General features: G+C 39.9%; 1 protein-coding gene across 1 annotated transcript; it reads left to right on the top strand.

Annotated features, from left to right (window-relative positions):
• Window positions 1-514: 514 nt before the first annotated feature.
• On the top strand, window positions 515-23,019 carry fign (fidgetin). Its single transcript, XM_070838557.1, is given in 3 exon segments — window positions 515-664; window positions 666-729; window positions 20,663-23,019. Coding segments are annotated over 3 exon segments (2,451 nt in total). The 3' UTR covers window positions 22,900-23,019.
• The last annotated feature ends 537 nt before the right edge of the window (window positions 23,020-23,556 follow it).

Genomic DNA, 23,556 nt, shown 5'->3' with positions numbered 1-23,556 from the left:
TTTCATAGAAATGGACAGAGCCCCGCCTCCAACACTGTATCCAGTTCTCTTTATACATCCATGGTTTCCAGTCTTTACGCTAAACTAAGCTAAGCTAAGCTAAGCTAAGCTAATGGCTGTTTGCTTCACATTTAGTGAGCAGTGCTAAAAATCTCCTAATTTAACTGAAACATATTTTCCATAGATATCTTAATATATTTTGTTACTTGACACAAACTCGAATGATCCCTACAGCGAAAGCAGGTGCAATGATCAATTTAAAAGCAAACCTTTTTTCTATTGTTCATAGATGCATATTGTCTACTGGGCCTATTGATAGTGACAAAGATGACATACACCAGTTTGCACCAAGTAGTGCAGATGAGCAGGACAAGATCTGAGTGCAGACAGTAGCTACAAACTGTAAACACACGACTAAACCTATGGCACGATGCTGTCGTGATGAGCTGCCTTGTGAACTGCTGCTGTTCACTGAGGTTGACTCTCTTTGAATTTGGCTCCCGCTGCAGAGAACATGCGCAGTGTGCCGCGTGCTGCCTTCAGTCATTGGAGCAGCTGTCCAGGGTTTGGAATTCCAACATGGCAGAGGCTGTGGTCAGTCTTCCCCTCACTAACTTGGAATGGTTTCAAATCGCGAGCAGCCGCTCTTAACCCCAGCGAGCCATTCATCTGCGCACTCACCGGATCGATGGTGCTATAAACCCTGACGCTGCGCTGTCACCTACACAGGTAAGTCTCAGCCCGTCTCCCGCTGATGTTGACTGTTATAAAGAGAAACGGAGCAGCCTCGTACGCGCAAACGCTCGCGGAGAGAGACTGTGTCGCGCATCGCAGAGCTGCAGCGCAGTCTGTGGACTCTCATTCTGCATTATCCAAAGCATTTTAGAAAAAAAAAAAAAAAAAAGAAAAAGGAAAAATGTTCTTGGCATCGCTTTAGAGAGGGAGAGACGCAAAAAGGCGAGGAAGTTCCGGGATTAGACCGACTTTGCAATTAATGATTTACTCTCCGCAGTGAGAGGAGACGGTCGCGTACACGGCTGGAATTGGTCTCTTCAATAACTTTCGAGACCAACGAGAAGTTTTTGCATGTCAGCCTGAATAAAACTCGCTGCGATAACCGCAGGCGGGAGGTTAATAGATGGGTTGTCATTGCGCTCTTAGTGGGACAACTGCTGGCAAGTAATCTATTTAAAAAAAAAAAAAATAATAAAGGGAGGGGGGCATCACGCTGGTTTAGCCTCTTCCTCTAATAGGCGGCATGAAGAATGTGTGTTTTATGTCATCTACAGTCTCTCACATGCGTCCTACCCTCTTGTTTCAACTCGCGCAAGAAGTGACAGGCTCCAGCCGTGCCTGTGTGGCTTTCGCGTCTCCTGTCCGCAGGGCTTTTTTCTTTTTTCTTTCTTTCTATTTTTTTCTTCTTCTTCTTCTGTGATTATCATTATTCTGCTCGCATGTTCCGCTTTTCCTTGGTTTTGCGTCGTCCTTAATTACGCGACCTGAATGAAAAAAAAAAAAAAAAAAAAAAAAACCCGAGGAAAGAGCAAGGGACCGTTAAGTTGTGAAATCCGATAGCTGAGGGGGAAAAAAGTGCCTGTAATGAGAAGAAACCTTTGGAATTCCTCCTCGTGAAAATTCCGATTCTGCTGTTTTCCCTCTCCTCTTGTTTTTAGGCTTGAAGACATGATCACTAGCACCAGTATTTATGGTATGTTCATTTTGTGATTATCAATAATATTGTTGTCATTATTGCATATTTGTCTTATTTGAAGAAAAAAAAAGGCTGTTGGTATGTGTGTGTTTTTTTTCTGTCTTTGTGCATGTTTGGTTCATCTTCAAAAGTTTGCTTCATTTAGGTGATCATAATAAATGACCACAGTCCAGAGATAAGAGCACATTATGGGATTAATTTCATACAAGTGGCATTATCAATGAGGTTCAAAGTATCTTGTGAAGGTTAAATAATTTGCCCCCATTTTAATTTGGTTTGGTCTCTGTTACATCCTTTATGTGTAGTTTAACTTTTTCTTTCTCATTGCACTGCTTTCACATTTCTCATGCATGACTCTTAACAATATGATTGTTTTGCCCAGTAGGCAGTGGATGTGAATATATCCAGAATGGTTGCACATTTTCATTAATTGTTTTTGAGTGGAGACATAATCTGCCATTATGTCAGCATTTAGCCGTGAATTCAGTATTTGTCCCCCAAAATAATTTATAGAAGATGTTCTAATGATGCTTTAAACATGGCATTTATTTTATGGCTGTTGCTCAGGATCTCTTGTAAATGTTCAAAAAAGAACTATTACCTCTAGTGAAATGCCTTTTGTTTGTATGAAAACTGCACAGAACGATACATTTAGTGTCACAGTTCACAAATATGCAACATGTACAAATGTACAACTAAAATACTTGTGATATAAAATGCTATAATAAGTAGAGAAGGATATTATTATTGTAGAATTTGTTCAATACCCTATAGAATAACTTTCAGGAAAGCTCACGCTGCTTTTTTTTATTCAGCTGTCAAACTATAACAACCGACTAGTTAAACTAAATCAGGTTTTCTCACTAATTAGTCGAAATGCAGAGTCAGAAGTAGCCGTTCTTTATGTTCCAGTAGAAATGGTTTGTGACAAGCCAGTAAATGTATCTGAGCATGGATGAAAAGTCAGGAGAAGTAACAAGTTATGTACTGTCTCTCTTTTGCAAACACTCCTGTCCTAAGTGAACCTTCTCCACCTCCATAGAACAATTTACTTAATTGTGTTCACACATTTCATTTGCATGTTTTGCTTTGAGAGGAAATTAACATCATCAGCACTGAGCTGAAGTATGTTTTCATTCCTCTTCAAAAATAACAGCATTGCAGCATCCGTCACTCAGTGCAAAAAAAAATGTACATTACTACCACGTTCATTATGTTGGAGTGTTTGGTTGTAATGTGTTTTTGTAAAGTGGGTATTAAATTTGTTGGTCAGATATTTTTTTTATGTGTTACATATTTAGACCGCCCCCCACCACCACCACCCATGCATGTGTGGTGGGTATTTTTATAACAAAAGAACTTTGATTTGAGCTGCTCAGATATGGATACTGAACTGGATGGCACATAGTTTGGAGCAATTATTATATTCAAATCTCTATCCACAGCTTGCATCTATTCACAATGTGACATACCTACATACACATACATGTGCAGTTTGTTTAAAGGCACCATTTTATATTTGGAACTATATAACTCACTGGAGAGCTTCTAAAAAATACAATGGTGCATGTATTTTCATGCTGCTGTATGTTCACACCAAATTTTAGTGGAAGTTATGGTTTGAATATAAATGGTATAAGAGTCATCTTAAAAATGAGAGATACAATATGTCTGCATAGCAAAAAACAATCTCTTTGCTCCCAGATCTTTCATCTTAAATACTGGATACTAATTATCAACCTGAGGATATTTATCAAACCCTGGAAGGGTTTCATGTCTGATCTCCTGCAGCGTGTTAGGTGATTCTTGCAGGTCCTTATTTAACCCCAGACACCTCTGGTGTGCATGCAAAGAAGCTGACAGCTCTGTTTATTTCTGATAGGACAGCACTCATGATAGCAATCAAGAACGTTGCTTGACATGAAGCTCTGAGCCGAATTTGACGACAGCTGCTGACCCTCCTGTTGTCATCACCTCCTTTACGCAGTGTCACACATGTTCACACTTTTAAGAGTGACTGTAAATAATAACAACAAGTTGTGTGAAGTAAACTCGATAATCGCATCCACCTATTTCCCAGTAGCACGAGAAGATAGAAATATAATCTTTATATCTAGCTGTATTATATTGACATGGGAGTTGCTTGTAGATGGTTGCCAGAGAAAACGTTTTCCTCTCAATTGGTTAATGTTTTGATGGAAAAAAAAAAAATGTCAAAGTCATTTTGAAATTAAGAAATCAGATTTTTTTTTACAAGTAAAACTGCTGCTTTACAATCTCAGATTTATTTTTTGTGCACTAACTGCACCACTTGAATTAAATTAGGTTTCCAGAAATTCATTGTTTGTGTTTTATGCTGTTATATCTCACATCTATTGATCTATTGTAACGTACAGTATGTCCTCGATTCATTGTTAGATTATTTAATCACAGCTGTGACCAAGAACACAAATACAAACAAAAGCTAATCTGCGGTGTGCATCTTACATAAATCTTTGACTTGATAGTGTCATGTGTCTGTGTGAAGCAATTTAGCTGCTGTAAATGTTCTGTCCATAAACCGAAGTGTTAACATTATTAGTGATCACTGAAATTGACAGCATGATTCAAACCATTACTACAGGGAAGCGGTATACGACAGGACTGACACTTTACATATGTGCACTAATGATAACAATTAAAGCCAGCTCCTGAGTACCTTGAGCCAACTCTGTGCAAACACCCTCTGGGATGTCTGCAGTGCTGTTGTAAATCGATGAAATATTCATCTGTGCACATGGATCTATTTGTCAGTAACTACAAGAGATCCCACTCAGCCCTTTGACTATATCATATGAGATCAGTGCAGGATTGTCATCTCAAAGCAAATATGTTAAGTGTTGTCTTTACTGCCTTTCATATAAAAACCGAGAGAGTCCCCAATGGAGTGAGACGCTATAGTAGAAGGGACAAAAAAACAAATTTCTCTTCTAAGTATTCTTCGTGCTCCTCCCTCCCTCCCCTCTCTTTCTCTGTTCATCTCCCTTTCTTGTATCCACATCTCTGTCGTTTCCCTCATGGCAGCTTGCTATGTTATCTTTGTGTGTTTCTCTCTACACTGACAATTCTTGCAGTGATCTAAGTTGGACTGCGTTAGAAAGTGGAGGCAGCTGTCTGTTGCTATACTGAGGGACGTGTTTGCTCTACTGCAAAGATGAAGGACCATGAATCCTTGACATCCTCCCTTTCTCTCCCCTCCTCCTCCTCCTCCTTCTACCATCTCATTTAGACACAGCGACTGTCTGCCCAGACTTGTTTTTTTTCCCTCTGAGTGACAGCATATGGCATAGACATTTTCTAAAATGCATGTGCCTACCATTGGTTGCTTGTACTTACTCTTCATATGTGTCCAAGCTACAGGCCTGTTGTGTTATTTTTCCTCTAATTCATACAAAATACACACAGTTAGTTAGTTAAGTTAAATAGATTTGAATGGATAAAACAACACAGACTGCACATTGAGAACCAAGTGGATATTTAGTCTCACTGTTTCATCACAGATGAATTCAAATGCTCCACAGATTCACTGGTATTGTAGTGTTTATTTTATCATTTAAATGTCTTAAAAGATTTTGTGCATGCATGTCTTTGTACAGTGTGTAATTGTCTATGTGCATGCATTGTATGTGTGTGTGTGTACCATGTGCATGTTTTTTTTTTTTTTCAAGCACCAGTCTTAGGGAGGACAACATGCCTTGTTCTCTTTCTATTTCTTTCACACATACATCCTATGATGTTATTATGATCCATACCATAATCCACAATGTGCTTATAGAGTTTAGGTTTCACTAAATGACTGATTATAACAGAAGCACATTCATAAATCAGGTTGTAGGGCTGCTTTATTCAGGCCATATATCCCAGGCATATCATTTGTATAGCATTTGTTGCCTTAAACTCCTTGTTATCCTCATTTCAGACACATTGAAACAGAGGCTTTGTTTCATCCTCTTCGCATGAGGTGTCTCTGCACTCATAAGGAGACGAGGCAGCTCCGCGCCTGTTGGGGATTGGCTATTCTAGCCAATCCCCAGGTGTACTAAACTAGGTTTAGCACTAAGGCTTTTAATCTGGACTTGTAGGAGATTCATGTGCATTCATAGATTTGCCTCTGTAATTATCATACCCCCAGTGGCAGCCAAAGAGACGTTTGCCTAAATCACTGATGTCCTCATTACACTGTTTACATTTTAATTAGACATGCCTAATTCTTGATTTTTTTTTTTTTTTGTGGCTAAAAAGATTTGAGGTTTTCCTGTGTTTAGTAGAGTAAAGATAGACTATGTCTAGTGTTGCATGACTGTAAGTTGAAGCCTTGGAGTAATGTGTCTGTCTCACGAAAAAGATAATTTCCCACAGCTCTTGTTCATGTAGCTTTCTTTTCATCCCCTTAAAACGATTTCTAATGTAGCTTTGTGGCTGACATTCATTCACTCATAGGATGCTTTATGGATAAGGTCTGAATGGAACGGCATCCATAAGAGATCGTACAGCATTAAGTCCTTATGACTTAATCTGCTTCCATATCTTTACATTACTGTGTGTCTTTGTGTACAGTGTATTTACTGTTAGTCTCAGGCAGTGTATATCCAACCCTCAGGGACTATGATTAACAAAATCTATTTAAATTTCATGACTTTTGAAAATAGCTGGCACTTTGAGCCGTCATTGTGAGCCTGAGCACTGTTGCTTATCATTGAATAACCTTGGTAAAGAGAGGTGTTTTTTCCTGTCCTTCTTCCAAGGTGTTTTTCTTTTTTTTATTGCGTGCTTTTGGGGAGTTTTGTATCGTGAAAGAGCAGCAAGCCTTTCACTAAAGGATAAGGGAAAACTCAGTATTTTTTTCTGTGTTGAAATTCCTTGTGTTCTCACAAAACAACGTCTGACTAATCTGGCAATCGAGGCCACCATTACAGCTAGACTGAAAACCCATACAACTAGGGTTCTATAGTTGCATGGGTATGGCAGCTTCATTATATGTAAATCTAAGTAATAAGTAAAGTGTTTGAAATGTGTTTGAAATTCAAACGCTCAATGTTGTCTTGATGGCATATTGATCTTAACCAATATAACTCTCTTAATGATGATAAAACTAATAAAACACCCGCTTGTTCTAAATTTACTACATTTGAAATATTTGACTGTATGAACAAAATCAGAATTTGAATACATTTCTCTAACATTGTGTATCAACCATTTCATTTTGTCATTCTGACAGTATAGTTGAAATATATCGTATATTTCAAAAATACATGATTGAAATAACTTAAATATTGATATTCAAGTGCATGCAAGGATTTGCTTTTCTTTTTCATTGTCCCATACATCCAATCCCATGCTAATTGTCTCAAACGATACTTGAGACAATTAGCTAAAACGATGATCAGATCAGATGTGAGGTATCGGTGGCTTTTGCAAAGTTCTCAGTGATTCATTCAACCTCCGTGGAGTCGGGTGGCTGACAGGTTGGCATTGTGCCAGATGCTGGCAGAGAGCGCTTTGAGTGCCAGGGACGGGAGAGGATGGGTTAAGGTCTGCCTGATGGTGTGGAGAGGAGGTAGGGAAGGGAAGGGAAGAGGGGATAGAGGGATGAGTATACGGTGCCATAGAGGTTTAAGGTGTCAGGCTGCGGCAAGGCAGCGGGTGTCTGCAGTGACACCGTGACGTGACCACAGCAGCACGCGCAGAAATAAGGCAGGGCAACTGGATATTTAGGGGTAGCCGGTTTTATAGAGCATATTAAGGTGGCACGTGCTGTGTTAGTCAACTGCATTAACCACAAATAACCTTTTGTTTGCTTCAAGATAACTGTTAGGAATGGAGGTGAGCCTGTAACCTGTGATTCACTGCTCTCAACAGCTGCTGTATGCAGAAATAATTCAATATGAAACAATAAGAAAATGTTTGCCTTTTGATTACTGGTAGATAAACACATGTAGACTATTTGAATATATGGAGCTCCTTTTTTTCCTCTCAACAACTAGAGTCTCACTTGCATGGCGTAAGTGAATAGTCACTAGAAGTCTTGTTGTCTGGCGTGTGGCCTATTTGACAGTCCCTCTTTGAGTCCACACGGAATTAGATTAATTTAAATCAGAAAAATAAGAGTGCAAAAAATGAGCGCTCAAGAGTTCAGCATCATCAGAGAGCTTTATGAGGGCTGACACTTCTTTTGTGTTCATTATCAGGAAATCACCTCAGGGAGTCGTGTTGACTGTGCATGGTCTAAAATAGCTGTTATAGTGGACTGCCCCACGCTCGCTTGCTCACTTCCACTCTAAGTATCTGGGGAGGGCAAGGTGGAAATACCAAACCATGCTTTTGCTGAGAAAAGCTAAACATAGTTTAAACTCCCACTTTAGCAAAGGAAACCAAGCCATTTGTCCGGTTATGTAGTCTAGGGTGTTTTTATGCACCAAACAAAAGCTCATGCTCTGTTTAGAGAGGTATGATTCCAGTGTGCAATCTAGTATTGCATGGAGAAATAAAGTGTAAAGAATAGTTTCAAGTTTTAGCTGGTTGTTGCCGCAAGCTCAGTTTGCCCACAGTTCATTTCGTTGCAAGGGTGAAATAAAAACTACAAGCATATTTTTACTGTTATATTTTTACTCCAGTGCTCTCCTGATTTAAAGGAAAATGTATTAACATTATGTCACTGTTGGCGTTAATAGGCCTGCACAGGGTTTATAGCAGCATTTCTATACTGTACAGAACAATAGCAGATTCATTTACTTGGAGCGTGATGTTTCTGCAGTCCAAACCCTGACTGCATCGCCTCTCCCACATCTTTAAATGGATCCCATGAGTCTTCAGCTCTGTTGTTTCCATTATTCATTTCAAAACTTCCATGTAGCATGTAGAGGCTAGAGGGGTGAAAAATAATTTTGTGTCTGAAAAAAAAAATGATGTAGAGAAAAAGTCACTGCTTTATGCAAAGTGTGCCATGCCTTGGGAGCATGTGAGCTGGCGTACTGTAGGAGGAGTGAGTGCCTGGGCAAGGGACGGACTGTATGTGCATGTGTGTGCGTGCCTGCCCGCCTGTGTGTGTGTCTGCGTGTTCCTGTCAGTCTGTCAGCTCGGCCTAATGTGGCTCCCTAGAGGTACCTGGGGGAGACCCATCTAGCACCCAGTCAGCCTCTGCTGGCGGCCAAGTGGTGACAACGGGTTCCCACAGAGAGAGGAAGTGTCATAGTATGTATGTAAACTAGTGACAGATGACTGGAGACATGTGGCCTGTAGACACTGGGCCTGAAAGTAAAGCAGTTGTGCCTCTTCGACTTCCTTTCTCTCTCTTCCCACATGAGACTTCAGAGAGTGAGGATCAAGCTCCACAACAGAACAGAATACATTGACAACAAGTCAAAGATGTGAATAAAAAGGATGCAAATCATTTGGCATGAAAAGACACATGCTATGTGCAAAGGTTTTGTTTGCCTTTGAAAGGCTGTAGCAAAGGATTGAGGAGTTTTTAGTGTGTAGCGCTTCAGGCAGCTTTTCTAGGCCACAGGTCATGTGGGTCAGTGTTACACTCCCTGCAGCCTCACTTCAACCCTCGGTCTGGAAATAGAACATGCAACGTCACCCAGCCAGGAGGGAGGTAGATTCCAGACCTCAGTGGCCACGGGCTGCACATGTGGAATCTGCTCGTGTAGTTGACCCCAAATGTTTGAAACTCAGAATGGTCCCAGTAGGATATTGTTATTTCATGCATACCCAAATGAGCAAGGCTGTACGAATTGCCTTGTACAAAGTGGACCAGTATACTTAGACTCTTCACTGTCGGCTGTTCACAATTCATCAAGGGAAATTGCACTAGCCAGGGGCAGTTCAAGTTAACATAATGCACATAACCTGTGAGAGAGGCAAAACATAACAAATAAACTGTGGAGTAGTTGTTTTTTTATTGCATTTTTCAGCCAGCAGGCCGTTTGCCTACTTTCCTCTTTTAAGCATTTATTGTAAAAGACGGGATAGACAGACGAGGAGTCAGTAGCTTGACAAGGTGCAATGAAAGCCAGTCAGAGCTTACATGACACAATATAACATTGAGTGAAATTTTGCAACTCGTTAAATTGCACTTTAAAGCGCTGTAATGTGGTAATGTAGCACTTAAAATAAATAGACTCAAACTGATGCAGTCAAGTATTTTGCTGTGGCAATGAGGTGCAGGATCCATGGCGACAATAACGTCATAATTCTGACAACATGGCTTGATCACAGAATTACATCTTTGTCATTATGATTTTTATAACAGAGGCAGAGAATCAAATGTCCAAATATTCTTGGATAATACAATGCTGTTACTTGCATTATGATCTGATCAGTATATGCTAATTAGAGTTGGAGTACAGTATTATGGCAGTATTGTTTGTATAGTACCATATGAGCACTTTTGAGTAGTGGTAGTGAACACCTGGCTCTTTTCCTAATAGGGGCCATTTGAGAGAAAGCTGTACTGTATGTCCAAGTGACACCACCTAGTCCTGCTTTCTATCCAGGGAAGTAAAATCCATCAGTGCTGATGAGTTCGTGCTCCATCAAATATATCTGTGCCAAACTGTTTATTGTGAGCTTCAATAGTGCTATTGTGCTATTCTCTAGTCCACGTGGTGCACAGAGCCAATTCACATTTGAGCAATGGGTGACCCTGGGTTGTGTATATTGATGAGTGGGATTTGTTTCTTAATAGAATTGTGTCTAATTAATTAGCTTTTAATTGGTTGAACTCTGAACATGCAAATGCAGCACAATGTAGAACAATCATCACTTTAAACTGCATGAAGAAGTGCATCGTGAAAAGTGGGTAAAGTGTTTGTTGTGTCTGTTTACTGTAATTTCCGTTTTTGCTCCAAAATTCACTTCTTCGAAAGTTACCCGAGAAATGGATTTATAACACCAGAAAGGTGTTAATTAACAAAGAGAATGTGGAAATATTTGAAATGCCTACCTCTCATTTCTATTAATTATCTCATTTATTTTTCACAATTGCTTTGTGCCATAGATTAACCTTTTTTCTTTCCTTCATTTCACAATCTATTAAGGAATACTCTGGAATCTTTTTCAGTGTACGGCCCTCCTTGCTTTCCCGCCTCATTTCTATCAAAGCGCTGAACTCTTTAAAGGCTGCCACTCTCTCATCCACCTGCTTCATACGGTTGTTTTCAATGGACACTGACGGGTCTCATTCAGACCCTCTGCCATTTGTACAAATTACACAACTGAAACAATTACCGTGCTGCCCTCTGTATATAACAGTTTAAGCCATTCATGCAAAAGAGAAAAATTTGTTAATAATTTCATATTTTGTAACGTTTCATCTATATTTTCAGTCTATATAATATCATCTATATAATATTTTGTTTGGACCAGAAGTAACCACAAATAGCTTCTACTTCTAATTGTTCAATTTCTAGTGCAAGAAAGTTAGTAAATTTGGATAACGCTATGGAGCTAAAGAGTGCACTAGTCCATGTTATTTTGTTCACCATCTTACCAGGTTTTATTTTGTGTCTTGGGCGTGGAAAAGAACATGCTTTATTAAATCAAGAGTTACTGACATGCTTGGCTTCTATAGTGTAAATTTTTATTGTCAAAAAAAACATGTAGCCAGATTACAGTAACAATTCTACAAATTACTTATGTCCCATAAAGGTCCCATAGTATACTGAATTTCTAGAAGTGTATCATTCATCCATTACCATGTGCAAATTACATGGAAAAAATAATAAGTCACACCATTAACGTCACGTTAAGTGTATGTAAAAATTTCTTGAAACAGATCGTAGAACCACACCGTCCCATAAAATAAAACCTGGACGTCGGACGTCAGGAACATAAGTTTAGATATCAAGTTGAAAATTAAATCAAGTCCCAACCAAATCACAGCAGGATTATTAAAACACACAAGAAAAATCTTATCTCAAATCCATTGGGAGCTTTATGTGATAACATTTTGTGCAGCAGATTCTGACAGAACTTGTGACAGTAACTGTTACAATTATCGCAGTGCTGACAACAGACTGTCCACTGCACTCAAAAGGAAACACTGCGGTTCTCTCTGTATCTCTGCGTATCAGTCAACTAGTGCTTTGCTCTCTGCAAATAATCTCATCTAACTGGATAAGCTTGAGTTCATTCTAGCTGTATCTGTGTCTATTTATACTTAAATGATTGCTGAGCGCTGGCAGGGGCATACCTGACAATAAATACCTTACTCATCCCACAAGTTCCCATTCATGTGCATGGCTTTTGTTTCTGTCTGTCCGTGTTATATGTTATATGTAAATTTCCCCGTCGTGGAACTAATAAAGAAATATCTTATCCTCTTCACCTCCTTTCACAAACTCATGTTGGGTGGACAGATTTTTTGTCAACACCCAAAGGTCTCAGTGTATCTTAAATAATGTGAACAGTCCTGCACAAAATCTAAAACACTCGTATTTGATTTGCATAGGCAGTGTGTTGGAACAAGCACATGCAGAATATGCGATAGTGATATTTTCATTTCAGCATTTTAGGAAAATTTTACGAAAAACACTATTTTATCACATAAATAAAAATAAGCAATATTAAATCCCTTGTAACCCAAACTTACTGTTAAAAGCAAATGCTGTAATTCAGCTCCGTGGAACTGTGCTGACCATGCCACCTTAGCTCTTAGAAGCCATTGTTTGCCAGTGGGCGAACCAATCTCCTAGACAGCTCTTTCCTTGTAAAAGTTCCCCTTTATGGCTTCACTACTTCACTTCAGTAACTTTATTACAGTATAGCTGAGAGATTTCTATTTCATATTGACCTAAGATTGCTTCAGTTGTCTCATTTCACCTTTTGTCTGGCCTGTGTTAGAGAAGTGACCTTCTTTGAGACTTGCAGTCGATACCACAGAATGCTTCAGAATGCTTCAACGAAAAGCTGGCTGAGGTTACAGGCAAATATCCTTTTTCTATTCACTCAGGCATTTTCAATTAAGTTTAAGTTTAAACTTTTAATCAGTCTAATGTGCAGGAAAAAATAAATAGAACAACAGACGTTTCTGTCATAGAGAAAATGAGAGTAAACACTTTTTTTTGTTTATTGTGTATTTTGGTGTTCATTGTGTGATGAAACCAAAAATATAGATGTGTCACTACATTTTTATTTTATTTGAACGCTCAAATATTTGTGTGTATAGCAACAGTTTTTTGTTAACTACAGGCTTTAAACAGAGCAGCAGTTTTTTTGCGGAAGTTTGAAGTAATGGCACTGGCTGTGTTGTTAGCTAGCAAAAAAAATACACTTCTTCATTCTGATTTGTGCGTTAAGATCACACTGTGAAGAATGAGATTTTTTTACAACGTGATTTCCTTCCTGTCTTAACCAGGTTAACATGGCTGTAAAGCCTAATGGTTGGAAGTGTGAAGTAATCACAGTTGTGAATCGGACCAGTGAACAAGATAATCTGTTAATTTCCAATGGGGCTTGGCCTGTTGGTTTAAAAATCAGATGACTGGCTCCTGGTGCCATTAAACCACTGGCTTACAGTAAAAGTCAAGATGTGCTAAATGTGAGAAAAATCCAGAAAATCCTTCCAAAATTTTCTTGTTCCTCCTTGCGTTTTTTTCCACCACCGGCCTGTGTCTCTTTGATTGGAGTCTTCCATGGGGTAACAGGACTTTAGGGAATGAAGATGTTAGTGAGTAGCTTTTGGTCAATGAGCCTTCATGTAGCAAGGTCACAATCTTCCTCTCTTCTCTTTTGAAGTGTGTAAGTGATCCCTTGAGAGGCAGAGTAGCCAAGTTCACAGAGGCTCGCAAAACCACTGCCTCTACTGTACATGTGCTCTATGGTTAAACAAGTTTCACCAAGTGCTTGAATTCAATGACTGTGTTCTTTCAACTAACAAGCCATTTGAGTATTCATCAGTATTATGCACTACAGAGCACTATGATGAAGCCTGTCTCCCATAATTGTCTTAGTTCTATTCAGTGTACAAGCCATACTTGTGTGTGGAGAGCTGTTGGTTTAGCATGTGTGTGGATTTAACTATACTTAGGGTAGTAATGGAAGATGTAGCCTTGGGGGCCTCTTGGCCTGAAGAGTCACGGTTTAATTAGCATCACTGAGACAGAGAAATGACAGCTCAGAGAATCTCTCAACTTCAAATTTACTGTATTACAGGGAAAAATGAGGAATGCTTGTACCCCTCAAGCCAATGAATTTTATCATTAGCTCAGCCCAAAAGCCCACGGGACAAAAGAATATTCAGGGTATGTAATAAAGTGTATATTATGTTATCACATTGAATTTTTCAACATTTGTGTACATTCACATAGAATAACGGTAAAGTTAGCTGTGTGGTCTTTTTTCAGCTCCCATTTAATCGATATCCGATAATATTTAACATACTGAATGTACTGTAATTGACTCAAAACAAACTACAGTGCCCACATTTTTGTATTTATGGCACCACAACTTCAGAACTTTCTCTGTGTGCTGCGTTCAATATTGGTGTACTGTTTTTTTTTTTTTATCCTCACTTTAAATACCAACATTTACACAGTGCACAGCTATATGCATTATACTAGCTTCCCCTTCTAAAGGCAGACTTGTTTAACAGTAATTTAAAATCCAAAGTGGGCATTTGTACAGTTATATTTTGTAATGAGTTCTGAGTGGGAACATTTACATCTTCTCATTACATTTCAGATGAATTATTCAAATCATCAACAGCTCAGTGCCAGCAAACAGTTTTATTCTGTTACAAGCTCCGACAGCGGCTGGTACAATAATGTGCTGCTCTGTAGATTCAAGCAGTTTTAGGAATTTTTAGACCGACTGTAATCTATGTAGTATTTGAGAGTAGATATGTTACAAACATGTAAATTACTGCTGTTGATGACATTTCTAACTGAAAACATGAAAATGGGATATGAGAGGTGTTTGATGTTTAATGACTGATTTAATTTTGCACACAACTCAGGTGCAGGTTTAATGGTGAGCAGAGTAGTGAGACCACTTGTGCCAGATAATGACTGTTATGATAACTATTCAGACTATTCACTAGTGAGGAATATTTTTAATTGCGGCACCCACAATAGGTTTTAATCTGAAACAATACAATAACAGTTCAGGTATGCAACATGTCTGGCATTCAGACTGCTGGTATATAGATAAAGTTAACAATTTTGGCCACCACAGACACTGGAATTGAGTTCCTGGTAACAGTGCCTCCATTTTGGACATGTGTTTTGAGGAACACAGTTGGCAGTGTTTGCGGTTGGGAAGCCAGTGAGGGAATATGTAGTAAGCACTATAGCAACAGGTTGGTCGGGCTGTCTGCACAGAGTTGTGGGATCTGACAGTGACAAAGACTGCTGTGTTTTTTTCAAATTAGCAATATGAATTTAAAAAAAGAATGGTAACAGCCATAGTGTAAATATAGCTGATAGAGTTGTCTTAATGGAATATACAGAAAAAATATCACACTTGACATTTATTGTATGATCATGTTAAAGATTAACACTTACAGTAAATGCAACACCCATAAATCACAAATTAGATGTCTGTACACGTCCATTGCTGGTAAACCTTGCCGTATTGTAATGTCTCTATATTTCCTTTGTCTACTACAACTGACTTGGTCTGTGAGTTTGCACCAGACTTTCCATTCATTTGTTTGAATGCTGAGTTTCCCCACCTGCTACTGCAGTTGTGCTGTATTTTCTAAGCAGAAGCATGTGTTGGATTTATCTAGCCTGTGCATCAGATTCTTTTCATAAATCTGTCAAAATGTATGACATAATAACAACTCTGCCACAAGTGAGACTGCTTGTGTTTAAAAAACAAGCATATATTTTCAGTGTGCACATGTTATACTGTAAGATGGAATATAGACGCATATCTTGTAAATGCAAGTTTTACAGTTTATTTTACCTTTTGACAAACAATTAAAGTACACTTTGTTTTTATTTTCTGTGCCCCCACTATTCATTAATAACACACACTGCTGAAAGGATGTTAACTGATTAGGTTGTTAATCAGATCAGTCTGTCAACACAAAATTAACTAAATCAGGGGGTCAGCTTCACAAAGTGACTTTTTTTTGTCCATTCCACCACTTCAATACTTTCTGGGCTGCTTTAGATTTTGCTTCTGATCAACCTAAAATTATTCATAAACTAAGTGGTAATAAGTGGTCACAATCAAAATGTTTCTTATTGTTAATTAATTGTAGTCAAATATGCCAAATATGCCATATGCCATGACATTATTCACTTATTCGATATTGTTTTCACATTGTCAGACAAAGAATACAATTTCTGTGCTCTTGCAGGTTGTGACATCCCATTGACTAGATGATTAATTACATTAATGAATGGACTAATGGAAAAAAAACTCTCCCTGGATATACAGAACCTTACTGCATTAACTAACCTTTTATCTAATCTGTCATCAGATTGATCTATTCTGATTCACTGTTAATTAATATGATCCTTAATTGATGTTTTATATGTTATCATATCAGTAATATCAGTAATAGAAAGCAGTCATAAACACAGTAGATACAGTGGATGTCATCAGGCAAATTATTCTTTTTTTTACACGGTTACATCTAAAATATTCTGCCATAAGTAAGAGTGTTCCAGACATTTAAAATCTGTGTTCACTCATAACAGCTCTGTTGTAATGGACTGTCTAAGTCATGTTGTGTCCTGTATCATGACTTTTATTATGATTACAGAGAGAGGTCCAGCTACAAGAGGCTGAATGCCTGACTGGCACGTCAACCACAATAAAAACATAAAGCAAGTGCACGCTCATGCAGTCATTTTCCACCTTTTATGTTCGTGTTAGTATAGAATCCACCGGGACTGGGTGACTTTGATAGTGTGGAGACATGTAGTAATTTGCTGCCATGTGTGGTCAGACTGTGAAATGTATGGGCAGTAGCCCTGGAAGAGACATTGACTGAGGAAGGCATATCTTTTCTAAATGAGGGGTTAAATGGCACCCTGCCATCTAAAGATTGGAATTAGTGCCACATGGAGCTCTCAATTGAGTTTAAATAGTCTTAACTTGATATGTGAGATGAATGGGACTGTGCAGCCACACCGATTACCGTCTCACATTGTATTAGAATGTTTTGCCCCACCCCTACTTAGAATATCTCCAGTGAATTTGAATATGAATATGAGCTTGTTTTTATTTATAAATGTAATTACTGTCGGTCTGCAATATTTGCACGCTTGTCAAGTAGAGTGGTCTGTGTGTGCAGAATAAAAGCAAAAGCTCCCATAATTATGTTTACGTCCAGCGATGAAAATCCCAGGGTTGTAATGATCAGTAATTATAAATACTTTTCAGCATGTCTACTGCCTCAGCTGGGACTATTGTGTGGTGTGAAGTGCAGAGTTTGTGCAGCTTAATTATGACACTGTACATGACTAAATGTACCAGTCTGCTTCGGCTCTGCAAAACACTTCCAGTGCATAATCACGCTCAAGTCTGACTTTAAAGAGCTCATTACAGTTAGTTTTCTAAAGAGCGGCTTATTAAACACAGTTACCTAATAAGCATCTTTGGTGGTGCAAATTGGTAAAAATGGTAATGAGTCTGATTAGGCCACGTTTCAATTACGACAGCTTTCACTTCCCTCCCCCTCTCCCTCAACCCTCCCACCTTCCCCTCCCCCAAACCAAAAAAGGGGAAGGAAAGTCCAGCTCTTTATGCTTGGGAATCCTCCTGGAAGGCATTTTGCTCTCTCTCTCTCTCTCTCTCTCTCTCTCTCTGTCTTTTACACATACACTCACTCACACACACACACACACACACAGAGAAAGAGGAAAAGAAAACCGCTCTGCCACCTCTGTGTTTCCTTTCAGCAGCACAGTAATGAATAGAGAATTGTGCAAGCAGCAGTCCAATTTACGCACTGGGAAATTGGATGGACAGAGTGGAGGCCCACTCTTGTTTGCTTAAAAAACGGCCCAGGCTACCAGATTAATAGTTCCCAAAAAGGTCAGCATCTCTGTTTCAACGATGATGATCACTGAACCAGAAATTAAACAGCACAGCGTAGCATAACACCATGGCATCACATGTCGAATGCATTTCGGCTCCACCTGGTCTTATTTTCCTCAATGAGAGTGAGATCGTCTTTGAAGCATACCATATATAGCATAAATTGTCGGGACATTACATTTTGTCAGATTAATCTCAAATTTAGCAGGATGATCATTTAAATGTGAGCCAACCTATAAGATAACTCCAGGATGATTTTCCTACATTACCATCATCTCAGACTCACCATAGAGGATTATTTGGATCTATGAATTGCAAAACACAATAGTCTGACAAAGGCTGTATTTGTTGGTAGCCGATAAGTGGAATTTGAGCTGGAGCCCCGAGGCTATCTGAAAACATTCCACTAATGGAGCACTCTGTAATTATACCATTTCAAAGAAAGACAAAGGAACCTGTGGATGTTGTATTTGAATTTCCGGGCAGGTGGAATAAAGGACAATGTTTTTACCGTAATACCAAACTACTAGATCATTATGTTAATGTCCGTGTGTATGTGCACGTGGGTGCTCGTTGTCTATTTATGTGTTAGTGTTTAAATGCTTGTGAATACATTTACTATCGGAACCAAACAATTTAAAGTCTGTTTCTTGTTCAAACTGCATGCTTATCTTATCAAAACTGGTTGACGCACTGAATTATTTCACACTTACACATATTAACACAAATTATTATAAATATTGTTATTGTTTGTAACGCTAAAACTCATTTGTTGTTAAAAAAAACCAACTTGTTCCTGTGTGTAGGCTCTATATCAATAAACAGACATTTTTATGTCTCCACAAATCCAAATCTCAGGTTGGAGTTATTTTCAATATAGAAAGTGAAAGTCTGTTTTTAGCAGGGTGCTGTATTTATATAATCATTTCAGATGGTTTCCATTTTATAAAATACCTGATGCTCAGAGATCTTAAGTACGCTTAGCGAGTAGCACCCCTTTTATTGCTCAAAGTGGCACCCTGTTCAAAGGGGATTACAGTAACAGAGGAATCTCACTCAATAAGCTGTGCGCAATTTAGCTATTGACAAAATGTGCCTTGAGTGTTAATGAACTCCACTGAATGATTTTACAAAAACCATTATCCTGATACTTACACTGTGGTGTCAGTAAATGCTGTGAATGGCTGAGATGTTTGGCAGACAACACGGTGCTACATGCTATTGCCCAAATACTGTTTTGTGTATTTTGAAGGGTTTGTTAAGAGGGCATTTTAATGTAGTTCTCAAAACAGGGAGAAAAACATCAGGTGTGTACGACAGCCTGCACTGGAAAAATAATTTTCCACTTAGGAAGTCTTACTGTTGCATTGCACCCACCTACACACATAACAAAACAGCTGACCTAGAATACAGTGGGTGACTAATACTTGGTTCTGGTATTCTCAAGGGTGTCATTCATACATTTTCTTCTTTTCGTGCATATTTCATGTAAATAATGTTTTTTGATTTACGTACAAGACATTTAGTTATTTTTGTCATTTTAGTTATATTTGTCACTACCACTTGTGATAATATAATTTGTTTTCATATTCATATTTTCTGTAGGTTGATGAACCTTTGTGTTCCAACACAGTATGGCTACCATATTTGTCTGCCCAGGCTTTTTGCCTCAGGCTCTTTTTCTTAATCATTAGCATGGATGGTTGACAACCATGTGAGCCATAGCATGGATCTCTTTGACTAAAACCTTGTAAATTAACACAATTAGTGCAGCATCATCCTGCTAATTAGCTCCTGGTGTCTAGTGTGGCGGGTGGGCAAATAGCTGGGAGGGAGTCAGAAGGGAATTTACAGACAAACACTGCGTTTGTAATCTGCCTCTGGACAGTGGCTGTTTGTTGCCTAAATCCTGTGATATGGACTTAACCTACTGAAGTATAAATTATAGCACTGCAACGCCTGGTTAGCAAGGGCATGGGCCATTGTAACAGGCAGGGAAAGTTTGGTTAATTGCATCGCCTCTCATATCTTCTTGTAGCTTTTGGTCAGATTAGTGTTGATGTAAGATTTGTGAGGCTCTACACACATTCTCTGATTGTTTTGAGCTGTAACCTCCCTAATAGTCTATATTCTTCGGGGGTATAGTACATCCGCTGATAATCCCAAACAGAGTAATAAATTACAGCATGTATAAAAACTTTTATTTGCAGATTGACTTTAGGATTTAGCTTGATTATTTATGTCATTCAAACCCTTAAGGCCATACAGAGAAACCGAGAGAGGCTGCAGAGAAAAAGACAAGTGAAGCATGTTTTTTTTCTTCCCTCACTCTGTGGACTAGGAAGCAGTAGGCAGACTGGATGTGGATGTAATTCATGCTGGGCTGAGGGGTTTGTGTGATGAAAGCAACAGAGCGCTGCCAAGGAAGATTGCTTTGCCGCTCTCCTCCAAGCAGATTTGAAACTGTCTCAGAATGCCACAGATGAGAGTTAGATTATAGACTGACCCGCAATGTCTGTGTCATTCTGCTCTATGTTGGGTGGATTATACCACGCTAACCAGGTGTTGGGTTCCCACATCCTCATACTGACCATGATGTGTGTTTAGTTACGGTTGTCATGTCATATGGGAGACATTTGGGCATCATGGTGCAAGATGTATTTACATTTTCTGGAAGATTTTTTTCCTGATCATGCCAGAATAACCTCTTGCTATTTTCTATGTAATGTCCCACCTTTTCTCCACCCTAAACAATTAAACAAAACAAGACATGATTCATGTATTTTCACATTTGAATGGTTTGCTATTTGAGTATTATAGAACATATGAAAATATTAGAATATTTATAAATGATTATTAACCATGATTTAATGCTTGCTTTGACATATTTCTTCCTTATATCGGAATATCTAGGTCTAAAGATGCAGTGGACCCCAGAGCACACACAATGGGCAGAGCAACACTTTGACATCTCATCCACTACCCGCTCGCCAGCACACAAAGTTGAGGCCTACCGGGGGCACTTACAGCGAACGTACCAGTATGCGTGGGCAAACGATGACATCTCTGCACTGACTGCCTCCAATCTGCTTAAGAAATATGCAGAGAAGTACTCTGGGATCCTAGAGGGCCCAAATGAAAGAGCCCTGCTGTGTTCCTACTCTGATAGCACCACTGGACTCATGAATGGACGAAAGTCAGAGAATGAGTCCTGGCAGGAGGGGATTTACCCAATGAACTGTGCTCCAGATGTTATATCTGTGAGCAAAGCTGGAATGACAGCTGCCCTACCCCCTACAGATGTGTCGGCTAGCATAGGCAGCTCCCCAGGGGTGGCCAGCAGCTTGTCTGAGCCCAGCTATTCCAGCAGTAACTGTGGGAGCCACACAGCCACTACTCTCCACTCGGGCCTCCCCTCTCAGGAATATACTGCCAGCTACAATGGCTCCTACCTGCATTCTAGCTTCAGCGGCCAGAGTACCCCAGCCCTCCCCTCTCCACACCCCTCTCCTTTGCACAGTGCTGGACTCTTGCAACCACCACCCCCTCCTCCTCCCCCTACCTTAGTGCCGAGCTACAACGCTGGGTCTCCAAACCTTTCCAACTACAATTATCCTCCAACAGGGTATCCCTCTCAGACTGCTGTTGGCCCTGGTTACAGCCCTGGGGGAGCACCTCCACCTACTGCTTATCTGCCAGCCGGTATTGCAGCTCCGACACCAATCCCTCCTTCCACGCTGCCTGGCTACACCTACCAGTCCCATAACCATACACCAATTGCACCAACACCTTTGAATGGTAGCACATCCAACTCATTAAAACGGAAAGCGTTCTACATGAGTGGACATGGAGAAATGGACTCCAGCTATGGCAGTTTCAACTACAACCAACAGCGCTCCTCACAGAGCCCAATGTACAGAATAGCAGACAGCAGTGTCTCAGACTCAAACAGGGGCAATGGCTTTGACAGAAATGCTGAGGCATCGTCTTTAGCGTTTAAGCCAACAAAACAGCCAATGTCCTCTGATCAACAGAGGAAATTTCTTTTACACTCTGGCAGAGCGCTAACTCCTCCATCCTATGGATCAACCAAAAGCTCTGTGGGTGATCTCAGAACTGGTGAGCCCTACAACAAGTTTGGATCCCCCATCATGAGCGACCAAACTGAAGAGCACAGACAGCACCTCTCTCACTCCCTAGCAGGGCCTGACATTGGTACGGCTACCTCGTCCATCCATGCTGCAGAGGAACAACTGAAAAACAGTGACTCCAACCTGGTGGAGATGGTGACGACAGAAATCCTCCAGCAGGGCCCTCCAGTTGACTGGAGCGACATCGCAGGTCTTGAAATGGCCAAAGCAACCATCAAAGAGGAGATACTATGGCCCATTTTAAGGCCAGATATGTTTAGTGGACTTTCCACATTACCTCGGAGCCTCCTTTTATTTGGACCTCAGGGAACGGGTAGAAAGCTGCTGGCCCACTGCATGGCCAGCCAACTGGGGGCTGCCTTCTTGCGGCTCAGCAGCTCAGCTCTGGTGACCAAGTGGCTAAGTGAAGGGGACAAGATCATCCAGGCTTCTTTCTTAGTTGCCCGGTGTCGCCAACCAGCTGTGGTGTTCATCAGAGAGGTGGACTTGCTGCTCTCAGCCCAGCTCAGTGAGGAGAGCCCAGTGAATCGTATCAAGGCTGAGCTCCTCATGCAGCTTGACAGTATTCTGACCTCTGCTGAGGACCATGTCATCGTGGTCTGCTCCACCAATAAGCCTGAAGAGATCCCAGAGTCCCTACGGAGGTACTTTACCAAGCGACTGCTCATCCCCTTGCCTGATGGGACGGCACGGCACCAGATAATCAGCCAACTGCTCTCACAGCACAACTACTGTCTTAGTGACAAAGAGATGTCACTACTGGTTCAGAGGACAGAAGGCTTTTCAGGACTGGACGTGGTCCAACTGTGTCAAGAGGCTTTGGTTGGTCCTCTCCATGGCATTCCCGGTACTGACCTGTCAACCATCCACCCCACTCAGATGAGGCCGGTTTCCTACCAAGACTTTGACAATGTGTTTTGCAAATTCCAGCCCAGCATATCTCAAAAAGAACTTGACATGTACACTGAGTGGAATAAAATGTTTGGTTGTAGTCAATGAGAAACACACAATTTCTTAAAACCCAGTAGTTGAATATCAGTGAGTGTTTGGCCTTCAGTGAACAAGAACTGTAACAAACAGTGTTGACAGGAACATACTATATACAGCAAAGGGATTGTCTTTTAGACAGAAGATCACAGTGTGGACATCAGACACTGGTAAAAAAGTAATGAAATGCTTTATAAGGCTGATACTCACTAAAACTCAAATCACTTGGAGAGGATGCCCCCCGTTTTTGTATATACATATAAATAAATATATATACATACTATTCTGCTGATCTTGAGATTTAGTTGCTATCAAGTGCCTGAGGTGGTGCTGTTTAAGTTTGTTTTCTTTTTGCCTCACAATCTTCATTGGTGACATGTGCTAATATAAAAAAAAAAGCTTTAAAATGAGACAAAAAACTTGCTTTCTCTTTTCCATTAGAACAGTGTTCTACAGCTGTGTCTGTTTTGTGCTCTCTGTGAACAGTTGTGGTTAATTTGAGCTAAATTGAATTTTTTGGCAGTCGGGCTTCATTACCTTACACAGGTTTTATGTGTGTGTAAATTATTCAATTACAACAACACTTACATACTTCTTTTGTTGGAACAATGCAATTTGTTTTCTAGCAAACTTAAGGTGAATTTGGTTGCTGTACTAGCCTCTCCACTA

This window comes from Pempheris klunzingeri, chromosome 10 (assembly GCF_042242105.1).
Source record: "Pempheris klunzingeri isolate RE-2024b chromosome 10, fPemKlu1.hap1, whole genome shotgun sequence".
NCBI classification, from domain to species: Eukaryota; Metazoa; Chordata; class Actinopteri; order Acropomatiformes; family Pempheridae; genus Pempheris; species Pempheris klunzingeri.
This window is presented reverse-complemented; position numbering and strand designations above follow the sequence as displayed.